This window comes from Polypterus senegalus, chromosome 18 (genome assembly GCF_016835505.1).
Source record: "Polypterus senegalus isolate Bchr_013 chromosome 18, ASM1683550v1, whole genome shotgun sequence".
Lineage (NCBI taxonomy): Eukaryota > Metazoa > Chordata > Cladistia > Polypteriformes > Polypteridae > Polypterus > Polypterus senegalus.
Window position 1 is genome coordinate 54,399,413 of NC_053171.1, and position 13,776 is coordinate 54,413,188.

General features: G+C 41.5%; 1 protein-coding gene across 3 annotated transcripts in view; it reads left to right on the plus strand.

Annotated features, from left to right (window-relative positions):
• stard9 (StAR-related lipid transfer (START) domain containing 9) overlaps positions 1–13,776 on the plus strand; it is a 234,268-nt gene that overhangs the window by 58,704 nt on the left and 161,788 nt on the right. For all 3 annotated transcript variants that reach the window (XM_039741793.1, XM_039741795.1, XM_039741794.1), the window contains exon 3: positions 6,325–6,441. In XM_039741793.1, the coding sequence (XP_039597727.1) occupies positions 6,325–6,441 (117 nt within the window). The remainder of the gene's footprint in view (positions 1–6,324; positions 6,442–13,776) is intronic.

Here is a 13,776-nt window from a genome sequence, read left to right on the forward strand (position 1 = left end):
GCCCTGTTTCAGCCTTCTCTTACCACCTGAAAAAGTGAAATAAATTACAAAAACAAGCAAGCACTGCATCTGTCCATCCATTTTCTCTACCTGCAAATCCTTGCATCATCAGGGACAAGGCAGGAAGTAACCTTGAACGTAATGGCACTTTACCGTAGGACTAAGTGTTCAGTGAACTCTACTACAAACACTTTATTTTGGTCAAAGATGTCAAATATTGAAGATAGTGAAGTACATTACATTCTCAGCCCGCCTGCACTCCAGTTTAGAGTCATTTGGGGCTGCTGCCTACCTTGGCTGGAAACAGCCTTGACAGGGTGGCATTCTGTCTCTGGGCCCACACATGGACATGCAACCACCTGTTTAGAGCCTCTAACTATTACAGTATTGATAATGTGTAAGAAAAACTGGGGTTCAACAGTGAAGCATTGACTCAAAAACTTAAGTAGACATGTATGCTGGGATCAGAGTACTTCCAAATTATGACCATGAAATGTACACAAATGCTCAGAAATTGAAAAGAAATACAAAAGAAAGTCAAAACCAGACACTGCTTAGGGGAAAGTGCCCATTGTGAAAATGAAAATGAAAATTCCAAATCTATACTAATAAAAGGCAAAGCCCTCACTGACTGACTGACTAACTGACTGACTGACTCATCACTAATTCTCCAACTTCCCGTGTAGGTAGAAGGCTGAAATTTGGCAGGCTCATTCCTTACAGCTTACTTACAAAAGTTGGGCAGGTTTCATTTCGAAATTCTACACGTAATGGTCATAACTGAATCCTACCTACGTACATATATACGTCCATAGCCTGCAAATTGGTCGCTGTGTAAGGTGGAGTTGCATCCCCCATCACCACGTCTCCCACATAATTGACTGCCTGCCCATATAAGGCCGTCCGTCAGCAGCAATCCAAGCTGTGAGAAAACAGTAAAAAGGAGGCGTGTCAGACATCATGGTACATTTTCTGATGCAGCTAGATGGAAATAACTTTGTGACACTGCCGCCAAATACTCTCAGAAAAATCCACAAGTTAATAGACATGCTGTCGCTAAATACTCGCAGGCAAATCCACAAGATTATAGACACGCTGCCGCTAAATATTCACAGGCAAATCCACAAGTTAATACCGGGAACGAGTAGCAATTTGGGAGGTGAGATGTCTATCGAGGTGATCACCATCGATCAAAGAACTGTCAGTTACTGAGTGGTTTCAATGCCCAGAGATGCTGCCTGCCTTTTCCATTCTCTGTGTTACTTATTGCACGGCCATATCAGGCTCAATCTTGATATCCGGAGGAACATTGTGTCTTATGTATTGAATGACTGAGACAGGTTCAAGGTGTGGACTGATGATGGTACAGGAGATAATTATACTACACAGGAGCACTATAAGAGTGAAATGCTTAAGCCCTTCACCTATGGTTCTGCATGTGAGTTGATGGCTGCCGCTGAATTGTTCGGTTGTCGCTTTCAAGTGTACCGAAATGGCCAAATATTTTACACCTTTGGACAACCGCCAATGCCTCTTAAACATCTTAGATTCATAGGTGACGATTTCAGTAGTGGACACTTTGATGTTTATGAATGTTTAAACTCTCAAAAGCTGGACGCGAAGTTATCGATGAAACCGGTTGTATGCTTACAACGCTTGACAGATGCCGAATGTCACTTCAATACAAGTCCTGTAAATACTGTCGTAATTGAAACAAACCATGAAACTCAAACCGATTATGACAGCAGCAATCCAAGCTGTGAGATTTGAGGCAAGATTGCTTTTCACATGGCCAACTGTACGTTGCATGCTCAAGAGTAAGCTCGGCGCACAGCTTGGTCATATTACAACTGGAGGGCTGAACTGACAATGTGGCATACAAAGAGATCCTTAACAAATAATTATTGGTATATTTTCCCTCAGTTTAAAAAGGTTTATTTTTCTTCTTAATAAAAATTTTGAGGCAGTACTTCACTACTGCGAAGAGCGGGTATTTTACTAGTGCTAAATAAAAGAGCACAGTGATCAGAAACCCAAAGTCCTGAAAAGAGTAGATTGTACCGAAAGCCGACAAAAATTACCTGGAATTACTCCAGTTATAAAAACATTCACTTTGTTGTGATCAAAAATGCATTTGATTTAGATGTGAAATACTATCATCCTGAATGTACGAGCTGAGCTACCTCTAAAATGGAGATGGGTCCAGCCTCAGACATCTGCAGCTCTGCAATTCAGTAGCTCTACTGGAGAGCCAATTAGATTTCATGTTTTTGTCACCTGGTTTATTTGACTTGAGTCAGATAACCCCCCCACCCCCCAACCCTAATCTAACCATAGTGTAACCAGGTGTAATCACTAACGTATAACATAAAGTGACAACCTCTTCAATGGAGTGGAGCTTTGAAGGTTAAAAAATGGACAGGTGCTTTAAAACAGCAGTATGTTGCAGATAATTACAAAAAATTAGGGAGCTTTGCCCCCCTTGCTTGCTTCGCTCGCCAACCCCTGGGCCTACGTTATGCACTAGCCTCTTTGTGGTTCTGCCGCTCACGTATGTGGATGAGGATGTACAATTTAAACAGATTGTTATTTTCATGGGAATTGTTACATATGCATAACAGAACTAACTATTTTACGTTACAGCGAGTAATTAACCATATTAAAAAATTGTAAAATGTAATCATTTGAAAGTAAATTATGTTTCATGTTGCGTTAGAGGTATTCATTGCGCAATAAGATTTCATTCTGTTTGGCTTTGAAATGAACACGCAAAAACTTTTTAAACTTAAACTTTTATTGTAAAACTTTCATTGTGACAACGCAACATATAACTGCCCGTGAGTGAATTTCGTTTCTTTCTCTCTGTTAAATAAAACAACTTTTTCGAATGTTTGTCTCTGTGATTTGTTAATTGTCTTTGCAAAAGCTATTCTAATGGGAAACTGTTAACATTTTAATATGAATGGCATATCAAGATCTCCTTTGTTGTCTAATGTTATGCGCGGAAGATTTACTACATTACCTTTCTTGGATACATCCTTCTTTCTACAGCAATTTGTGCGGCAGAAGACTGGATGGTGTTAACGGTTGTAGATATTCTTAGGGATATTGTAAGTTGATGTTTTCATCTTCCACATGATCACCACCAACTGTTTCAGCATAGTCTATTGATACGCATTTAACCAATTTGCCGTGTAACGGATCGACAATTTTGGTGTTAATTCATTTGACTTCATCGTTTCTGTCTGCTAGGATTGCCCATGTACTCGTTTCTTCTGTTGATGACCCTTCGTGATGAAATTCTTCAATCAGATTTGGACATAATACGTCTTCTTTTATTAGGAACTTAAAGTGAGGAAAACATACAAATATATAAGAGCTGAGAGAGCAGGAACTGTGTCTGACAAAAGTTTTCATATGAATGAGAGGTAATTGGACCGTGTGCGTGGTTGAATATGGTTGAGAGGAGGGCGTGACTTGAAAAAATCTCATGGCCAAAGTCTCGTCTCGCGGGACTTGAAAAAATTTCTTGAAAAAAGTCGTCTTGTCTCAAAATTTTTTTTATATAATAAAGAGATATTCTAAAATATCAAAAAATTGTTAAATAAATAAATAAATACAATGCTGTCTCTGGAACATAAACACACTATTTTCACTGTTTGCTGTCTGTTAATGGAAATAGGAGTCTCGTTTTGGAATTATCAGGCATATATATCTCTCTAGTTAGGATATAGTGGGTTGGATAATGGATGGATGGATGGATATATCTTTCTATTATAAAAAAAAATCGTGATTTTTCTCAGAGACACTTTAACGTCCCGCAAGACAAGGCAGTGAAACAAAAAGACAGTTGCTGTACAGGCTTTTAAATGTTCGAAGCACTGAATGACATCAGGTCACGCAGCACGGCACAAGCAGCAGCAGCAGCAGCAGCAGTAGCCAGTCAGATCAGCATAAAGATGACCGAGCATAAAGGAGGTAAAAAAAAAAGTATTTGTTTTCCATTGTATCACCGTTTAAGAGTGTGTTTTGAAGGAGTGACTGCATCTCCTTAGTGTGCATTCAGCCCCCCTCTTCACAACACAAGAGGCAGAGACACGAAGTGGCTGGCACATAGCTTCTAGTAGAATAATTGTTTCCAGTCTCCTTGGGGTGCGTTCATCTCCCATCTTCACAACGGCACATAGTACAATCCCTCTTAACTGACCTCGCATTAACTAGCCTGTTAACATAAAATAAAAAAAAAACAAAACAAATGTTTTAATCCTGAGTTCTTCTTTATATTAATGTATTCACTTCCTTCTTTCCTGGAAGGTGAGAGGGCTCCTACTCTCAGAGTGATTTCCGTTTACATATTCCTTTATGAATTTTCCACGGTGCCTTCTCCTTTTTACCTGGCGGCTCTCCTGCTTCTCCCATCGGGCTTTGCAACAGGGGAGTCGCCCTACCTGCAGGTGCAGCTGCCTTCCACACTGGTCCGGTAGCCCTCCGATCCCTGGCTACATCGGGCTCCATCCGGATCGAGACTTGGGTTCTTTCCCCAGCGGCCAGGCCGCTCACGCTGGGGCTAAACCAGCCTAAAGCCTTCACGACTTGCGCTGCCTTTCGGCGGCCAGTTGTCTTCAATACCAGTCACTCCAGCTCTGTGATCGCTCAGCTGGAGTGGCTTTCTTCAGCCCCACCGAGTGTCGGCTAGGCACTCATCTGCGGGAATTCACCTCCTAGCTGCCTGCCTTTGCTCAATCGAATCTGTTCTGTCGCTGTCCTTCACCAGCTTTCCTCTGTCTGCTTTCTTCTCCATTACCTCCTGTTCTTTCCCATTCTCCCTCTAGCCGCCTCGTGCTTCTATTTTTCATCCAGAATGATGGCAAGAAAAAAGTATGGAGAAGGCGTGGAACAGCTCATTATCCAAAGCATACCACATCATCTGTAAAACAAGGTGGAGGCAGTGTGATGGCTTGGGCGTGCATGGCTGCCAGTGGCACTGGGACACTAGTGTTTATTGACGATGTGACACAGGACATAAGCAGCCGAATTAATTCTGAGGTGTTCAGAGACATACTGTCTGCTCAAATTTAGGTAAATGCAGTCTTTTTGTTCAACCCACTGAATTAAAGCTGAAAGTCTGCACTTCAACTGCATCTGAGTTGTTTCTTTTAAAATTCATTGTGGTAATGTACAGAACCAAAATTAGAAAAAAGTTGTCTCTGTCCAAATATTTATAGACCTAACTGTATAAATGTGTGTTTGTGTGTGTGTTACAGAATTTGTAACAATGGTTTTTATTATAAATTGTACATTGACTGTTCAGTAACCATAAAATCTGTGGACTGAAAATTATATATTTGCTGACAGTGTCAGAAAATTGTGCTTTTGGGTTGGCACACCCAAAGAGAGATATGAACACTTATCTCATTTTTGAATGGCCAGCTTTGTGGATTTCACAGCTCTGTCCTCTTAGACAGATATGATCCCTCCCTACCACCGTCTGTGGTTCTTTCTCACATTAAAGCAGCAGTTACCATTTTTCCCATAAACCATTATATGTCGTGGCCTGGGTTTAAGGGGTTAAACCTTAATCCCACTTTACTTCCTATTTTTCATGCTTTTTTGCATTGCTCTGTTCCTTGGCCAAGGCCTTATAATCCCACTGAATGTTTTGCCCACCCCTGCAGTTAACAGCTACTTGTTCTGAGCCACTGAGCTCACAGGTGCTTTAGTGTACTGCAAGGCAGTACTGTACATGGCTTTGACCTCAGACTAGAGAAAGCAGTTTTTTTTTCTTGCTGATCATTTCATTGGGTAGTTTGGCTTGTGGCCTGAATGTCTTTGTGCCTTCAGAGGTTTTACCAAGCCTTAGGTAAATGGTACCCAAAGAAACAATAGTAAAATCCAGCTGGATTAACTAGTGGGATCTAATTAATATGTACAGTACTATTGGGAGTGAGTGATATTGGAGTAAGGCTGGAGGCAGACCTTCAGGGTACAGCAGGTTCCCAATGAAAGTTTGTAAAATTAATTAATTAATTAGAGTACCATGTTTTATTTGTCTTAGCCAGGTTAGGATTATGGGAACTGGTACCTCTCCTGACAGCACTGGGTGTAACGTAGGGGCTAACCTCTTGATGCAGTGCCCATCTCATTCTTTTTACAAATGTGTGTAATAATACTGATGTGCCAGGCTGGAGATGAATATTTAATAAGTAATATGAGACCAGAGAGTCACTGAGTTTAGTGAGTTTTCAGTAAAATAAAAAAAACTTGATTAAGAACACAAGCTTTCTTCATATTTCCTTCTCTTAACTTTTTTTTTCTATTTCCCAGCTTGAAGGACGACCCGATGGCCCAGCAGACTCAAGGGAGAAGGTGCTGGAATATGGTTTTGATTACTGCTACTGGTCTGTAGATCCTGCTGCTTCCAACTACACTTCTCAAGAAGAGGTGGGTGACATGATCAGATTGTGACCTCAGGACAACTTGGGTGCTCTACAGCTTAGAGATTTCTGGTCTGAGTTTGTATGGCTCTCAGATCCATTGTGTAAAGCTAATAAATTGTTAAGTTTCTAAATGAGCATGCCAGAGAAGGCCTTACTTTCAAAGTCGGGATTTTGGGGGGATTTAATTAGAGTGCACATGGCAAACTTTTGAAATACAGGCATTTTCTAGCAGTAAAAGTAACTGCCAGGGGTGTGGGTTTCATTGAGTGCTGGAAACACACCCTGCTTTGTCAACATGCTTCAGCTGAGTTCAAGAAAATTGGTAAACATGTGGAAAGCACTAAGGTTAGATTTTCTTTGTGGGAAGATGCATGTCCTGGGGCTGGATGGGGTATGAAGCTGCTTTTTAACCAGCATCAGTCATCAGGTGCAAGGCAGAAGCCAACCCTGGATGAGATGCCAGTCTATGACAGGTCCACATTTCACACACATTCACACTGTGGTCTTTTTACAGTCTACCATTAACTTAGCTTGCCTGCCTTTAGAGAGGTGGGCAGAAATTCCATTCAGTCTCCGGGAGAACACAGACAGCCACTAGGTTGCTGGATTTGAATCCATGAAACAAATGGCATCACATTTTGACCTTGCTTCTTCCCAAATGACTGTAGACCAGATCCCAACCTATCCACTATGGTGTATTTTCTTCTGGTATGTTGTTTTATTTTCCTCAGGTGTGTTGCCACCTGGCCCTATCTCATGTTTCCACAATTTCTCTGTCATTTATGACATTTTTTTTTTAATTTTTAGTGTTCTTCTTTTGGAGTGTTCAAAAAAAAAATTATGAAGCTGGTTTTATTCATGAAGATAGTTTAATGAAGTTTAAAATTTTTATTAAGTAGTGTCACAAACTCCACAAAGAGCCATAACAAGGATTGGGGCAGCCATCCATATATTTGTATTCCTGGCTGCACATTGCAATAAATGACAGTACTGATCTCTACAAACTGGAGTCCAAAACAGAACTGAGAAAATAGGGAAAAGGTAGAGGCTTTTAAAGGTCAGGGTAGGAAGTGACGTCAAAGGGGCCGGGATCGGATAGGTCTTCAGCCATAGGCTTGAGCCCAGACGTGACATCATGGGGGCCAGAGCTGGCAAGGCCTTCGTCTATAGGTCCAGACCCGGAAGTGACGTTAATAGGGCCAGGTGGAACTTGTCTGCAGGAAAGCAAGAAAAAGAGTCAGTGCACTTTACCACATCCTGGTCAAATTCAGAATTGCCCTCACCCAAGCCCTTTAGCTGCCTCCCATGCGCATGTGTGTGACAATAGATAATTAGAGATTATGTTTCACGGTTTCTACTTGTCTGGTTTTTGTTTGCACATCGGTGTCAGCACCGTAAGCCTACATAAGTAACATCAAATTCTCAGACCACCTTTCTCCAGGTTAGAGTTACAAGGGGGCTGAGGCATTGGGGGCAAGCCAGCTGCAATTCAGATCTTTGGCTTGTAAAGCTAATAAATTCTGAATCTTGCTACCTCAGACTGCATGCCTTTTGGAAAGTGGCTTTGATTACTGCAATTGGGGTTTTGATCCTGCTGCAGCCAAGTACACTTCAATAGAAACAGTGAGAGGCATTAACAGTGGTGTAGTGCTAACATGAGACATCTTAGCTACTCTACAGCTCTGATCTTTCACAGTTCTCTTTGAACTGAATGTCTAAATCTAACAAATTGTCAAGGGAGTGTTTTCAGTAGCCGGCAATAGGCCTCACTTTTAAAGTCTTGATTTTGAGAGCTGAGGTTAGAGCAGATATAGTGAAAATTAATAGAGCTATTAGTGGCTGTTTCAAATTCTGGTATCTTTAAGCAGTACCCTGCAGCAGAAGTTTTGTGAAATCAGCTACAGCTGTGTACAATGGAACAGCAAAATAGGCCGAATTAAATGGAACCTCCTCAGGCAATGAGGTTGGATGTGCAGACTCCAAATGGATTTAAACCCTGGACTGAGAGGCAGCAGTATTAAACATTACACTTCCATGTCATTCTAAAGAGTGTTATGCAGGGGGTTCACAATGCTCATACTTGACAAATATATGCAATATAATGTATACCTAAATAGCATATACTCGGTCAGTAAGAAAAAACAGAAGATGCTGTTAAGCATTGCTACTTTCCTTCATAGTATGACTACTAAACTCTCAAGCTAACACACACCAGTGTGTCATTAATATATACTGCTCAAAAAAATTAAGTGAATATTTAAATCACACATTGGATCTCAATGAATGAAATATTTAAAAGAAAAATCTTTACTGAACAGTACTGTATAATTTGTTGAACAAAATGATATAACAAAGTGATGGATTCAACAGTACACTGAAAATCAAAGTCAAAAATTTAAATCCCAGGCTGATACAACTTGCGTGAATTTCATCTAAGCAAATCATAATATGACTCAGTAGTGTATATGGCTCCCACGTGCATATATACACTCCTGACAACATCTGGGTATGCTCTAGATGAGACTGCACATGGTGTCCTGGGGGATCTCCTCCCAGACCTGGATCAGGGCATCAGAGAGATCCATGACAGTCTGTGGAACTACAGGAACTGCCTACACACTTTGGTCACATAAGGCTGGGTATTGTCCTGCACCAGGAGGAGCCGAGAGCCCACTGCACCAGCATAAGGTCTGACAAAGGGCTCTGAGGATTTCATAAGCAGTCAGGGTACTGCTGCCTATAATGTGAAGGTCTGTGTGACCCTCTAAGGATATGCCTCTATAGACCATCTCTGACCCAACGGCATACTAGTCATTCTAGATGATGTTGCAGGCTGCATAACATTCTCCATGGCATCTACAGACTCTTAAACATCTGTCACAACTTCTAGTTGGAGTGCATGACAAACTACAGTGGCTGAATTTGTTGTGTTGAGGGCATGACTGAGGTATTCAGAGGATGACAGAAGATACAAATGCCTCATGTGACTACGCACAGTTTCAAATTTCCAAAATATCGCTATCTTGCAGTACTTTGACAACCAATTCACATTGTGCCCCACAGTGCCAGGAGCAAATAACACTGAATATTGAAAGGCAGCAACTGATTCAATGTCAGAGCCACTGCTTACAACCAAATAATTAAGTAACACCTAGAAAGCAAGCAATAAAAAAGATTATGATGAGGGTGACAATCTTAAAAAAAAAAAACAAGTAAAAATTGACTAAATAATTCCCATTTAAATTACATAAATGCTTGGCACACTCCTTTTTACCTTCTCATCCACTATGATAGCCCCATGTCTTGTTAAATAAGCATATGGGTGATTTTCTGGCCATGCTAAACCTACCTGTCTAGTTGAGGAGTTCATGCTACCCCTGCCTGTTGTGCTGCTGTGGCAGGACAACATGTATTTGAATTACATTAAAATATTAGTGTTGGTACAGAAAGTCGAATTGCAAAATTACAGGTCCAATGTGATCGATTTGAAAAACATGCTGTGATGGATGGCTGGGGCGCCCATGCCCGGCTGGGATTCCCTTGCAGCATATGTACCAGGGGAGCAAGCATGGGAAACACAAAATCTCCCACTGGACGCTAGATGGCAGCCTCCCTGGGTTGCAGTGGTGCCTCGGACTCCCCCAGGGCTTCATGGGGGTTGGAGTTTTGTGCAGCCCTGTTGAGTTCCGCATGCGCCACCAGGAGGTGTTGCAGCAGGGCACTAATTTCGCCACACCCGGAAGTGCAGCCGGATGTCAGGAATCAAGCACCTGGAGCACTTCCGGGTGCCCAATAAAAGGAGCCAGCAACCACCACTCAGCGGCCAGAGTCGGGTATAGAAGGACAAGGTTGTCTGGAAGGAGTGGTGGAGCAGGAGAAGTAGTTTGTGGTGTATTGGTGTTTTAGGACTGTGTTGTGGCTGGGGGACATGGGGAAGACGTGCCCTCCAGCTGAAGAAAAAGAAGTTTATTTTATACGTGTCTGTGTGTCCATCTGTGTTGGGTCAGGCGCCTATATAGCACCTTTTGTTACAATGCCCAGTAATTGTCAGTGAGTTTGAAAGTTTTTCACATGAGCTATTATTTTCCTCTCATGTCTCTGTACACATGCCATTTTGGTGAACTGACGAGTCTGAATTGGTCCTGTGTGAATTTGAGATGTAAGGGTGTTTGTATTAGGCTGACGGCACACTACATACACGACTTCTAGTTGGAGAGCATGTCAAACTGCAATTGCTGATTTTCTTGTCTTGAGGATGTCACTTTACATGAGGACAAAAGATATCCAGCACAGTTTCAAATTTCCAAAGTATTGCAATCTTACTGTATTTTGACAGCTAATTAACATTATGCCTGACGGTGCCTGTGGCAGTTTTCCAACTATGGTGAGCTCAGTCTCAGTCTCGGCCCATCTTTTTCCTTTTTCCCATTCTGTCATGGTTCAATAAACATGAAACGTCAGCCTATCTTATGTTTGTGTGGTACAAAACTCTCACTTTCCTTCTTTAATTGTGACTACATTATTGTGCATTGTACTTCCAAATGAGTGCTCATTGGTTGTCAACACAGGAGTCCACCCCTTTGATGGTTTGATTTGGTCATTATAAGCCCTACACTACTTTGCCTGAGTCACTGGGGATGTCATACTATACTACTGGTTGTCAGAGGCACATGCCAAGACTTGCTGAGATTTTTTTATATAAATGATTGTTATGACTGAAAAATTCGCTCGAAAGGTCAAGTAGTATTTCACCAGACTTATTGGGGCTTCCAGTGGCCTGGCATTCTTTCCAGAATTGTTTCCTGTCTTTCACCAGGTGCTGTCATTATTGGCTGGAGTCCCTCACAACCCTGAAATTGATTACATGGGGTATGGGAATGTTATGTAAGTGGAAGAGCACTGTGTTGATTACAAGTGTCGTAATGAAGTGCCCACCCATCTCTCTCTCTATATATATTTATAAATTCCAACTTCTGTCTGTTTGTCCGTCTGTCCATCTGTCCGTCCGCTTTTCACGACAGAACTACTTAATAGATTTAGATTGGGTTTTTTTCTGTAATTTTCTTGAACATTCCGGTTGATTTTGCGACATCTCTTATTGCGCTATGTATCATAGTTCGCTTGCGGTAACGATTTATTTGCACAAATCAGAGAGACATGCAGCGGGGGGCGGAGACCTCCTCACTCACATGCTAGCCTCGGGAGGTACCTTACCTCCGCTTAGCTAGCGAATAAGAGAACTACTTAACAGATTTAGATTGGGTTTTTTTCTATCATTTGCTTGAACATTTGATTTGGTTATGCAACTCTCTCATCGCACTAAGAATCGCTTGAAGGAGTGATATATTCGCACTAATCCACGGCAGAGGCTGCAGGCTGAGGGGAGGGAGAAGCGTAACGTCAGGAGTAGGGAGCCGGGCAGGACCCTCCTCTCTGTGCAGTTTTACTAATACATGGGCGGAGCCGCGGGGGACGGCAAGTATTCATATAAGGCAGTGGTTCTCAGATTTCAGTCTTGGAAACCCCAGGAGGCCGCATCTTTTTGCTTCCCCCCAGTTTTGCAATCGGTGACTCATTGTACCTCTAATCGGTCTCATTTAATCAGCTTGTCTTTGTCTTCTCTTCTCTTATTTTGCATTTGGAAAAGCACAGCAATGTTATTTTTACATTTATGATGTTAAGAAATATTTGGATTTTTGCTGTAACTTTAATCATTTAACTCTATTTTGTTTATTTCCAGTAGTTTTGTCCTTTTCTGCATAGTTAGTTTGTTCCAATAATTGCTTTCTAATAATAACACTTACCAACGAGCAGAGCAGATACTCCGGCAAATGACACTGAATGTTAAAAGGCTGCAACTGCTTCAATGTCAGACCCATTGAATTGCTCATTACCAAGTAATAAAATAACCGGAACACCTAGAAAAGCAGAATAAAAATCATACGAGGGTGAAAATGTTAAAGAAAACAAGTGAAAAAAAATGACTAAATAATTCTCATTTGAACAACTTTTGACCTTTCTGAGGGGTGGTGGCATCATGTGACTTGACACACAAGCAAACACGTTTACCTTGTTTTGTGGTCTGCATGCCACTCCTGAAGGCAAAGGATTCCTGCAAGCCTAAACTTGTCCTGTCACCATTTCTTTGTCACCTTGCATGCTACTTGTTACCCCTGACTGTCCTCCCGAGGGCTGCTCACAGGGTGGTAGAAAGAATAACTGTCAGTCATGAGGTTTTGTTTTTTTATTGGTGAACTCCATTAAGAAGAGTGCTTAAATGGGGCATGAAAGTGCCAGAGGTGACTGTGCTTTGAATTTTGTTTTTTAATAGTAGCACATGTTTGAAGTAGAATCAACAGGTTGTGTAAAACTTCATTATATTTTATAAATAAAATATCAAGCCACACCGCCTGAACTTTTTCCTACCACCTCATCGGACCAGAGTTTTCCATCAGCTTTGCTCCTTCAAATCAATTTACTTTTGTATAGCACTCTTCTTGCAGTAGCATGTTCACAGGTAAAATGCAATTATGAGCTTTGCAGATTACTAATTAAAACTGATTGATCTAACTGGCAGGAGTGTGAATTTGTTCTAACATTGTTTCTGTGGAATGGGCTTCATTTCCCTTATCTGCGCTGCTCGTTTATTTTGTGGTTGACTGCACTTGTTGGTTTCTTTAGCCTGCCACATACATTCTTCAGTTCTTCACACAAGTTCATGTCCTGAGCCCCTGCTGAGGCCAATCAAGACTCCCCCCGGTGTAGCTGAACAGCAGGTCACTCTACTCCTCAAGAAGCAAACGACATTTCCTTATTGCTAATGTATGAAATCAGTGTTCTGTATAAAGAGAAAAGGGTGCTCTCCGTATCAACATTGGCCTACTTGGACAGATGCCAGAACGATATGGAAATAAAAATCAAGCGTGCTGTGATCTGACAAGTCTCTCTCCTCTGCTGAGGCCTGCTGGTGGAGCAGCACCACCAGGCCAAAGTCAACAAACCGAAATGGCTAACATGTTTAGAGTCCCCACCCAGTGCTAAATGTGCTAACCACGATTGTGTTTAGTGCTACTAGTCACCAAAGAGCTTTAATTTTGTTTACTGTAAAGTTGTCCGGCTACATCTCTCACTTGGACAAGCCAGGTTTGATAATGTTATGGTTAAGTTCATCATCATTTTAGACACCATTATGCCAAGGTAATCTGAGGACCCAAATAAAAACATCATTACTATAGTGGGACCTAAGAAGAGGCTTATTACCATAATAATAACAGCAGAGAAATAATAATGGCCCTATCATAAAAAGCAACAAGCATTTGTGTTTCCATTTAAGCACATT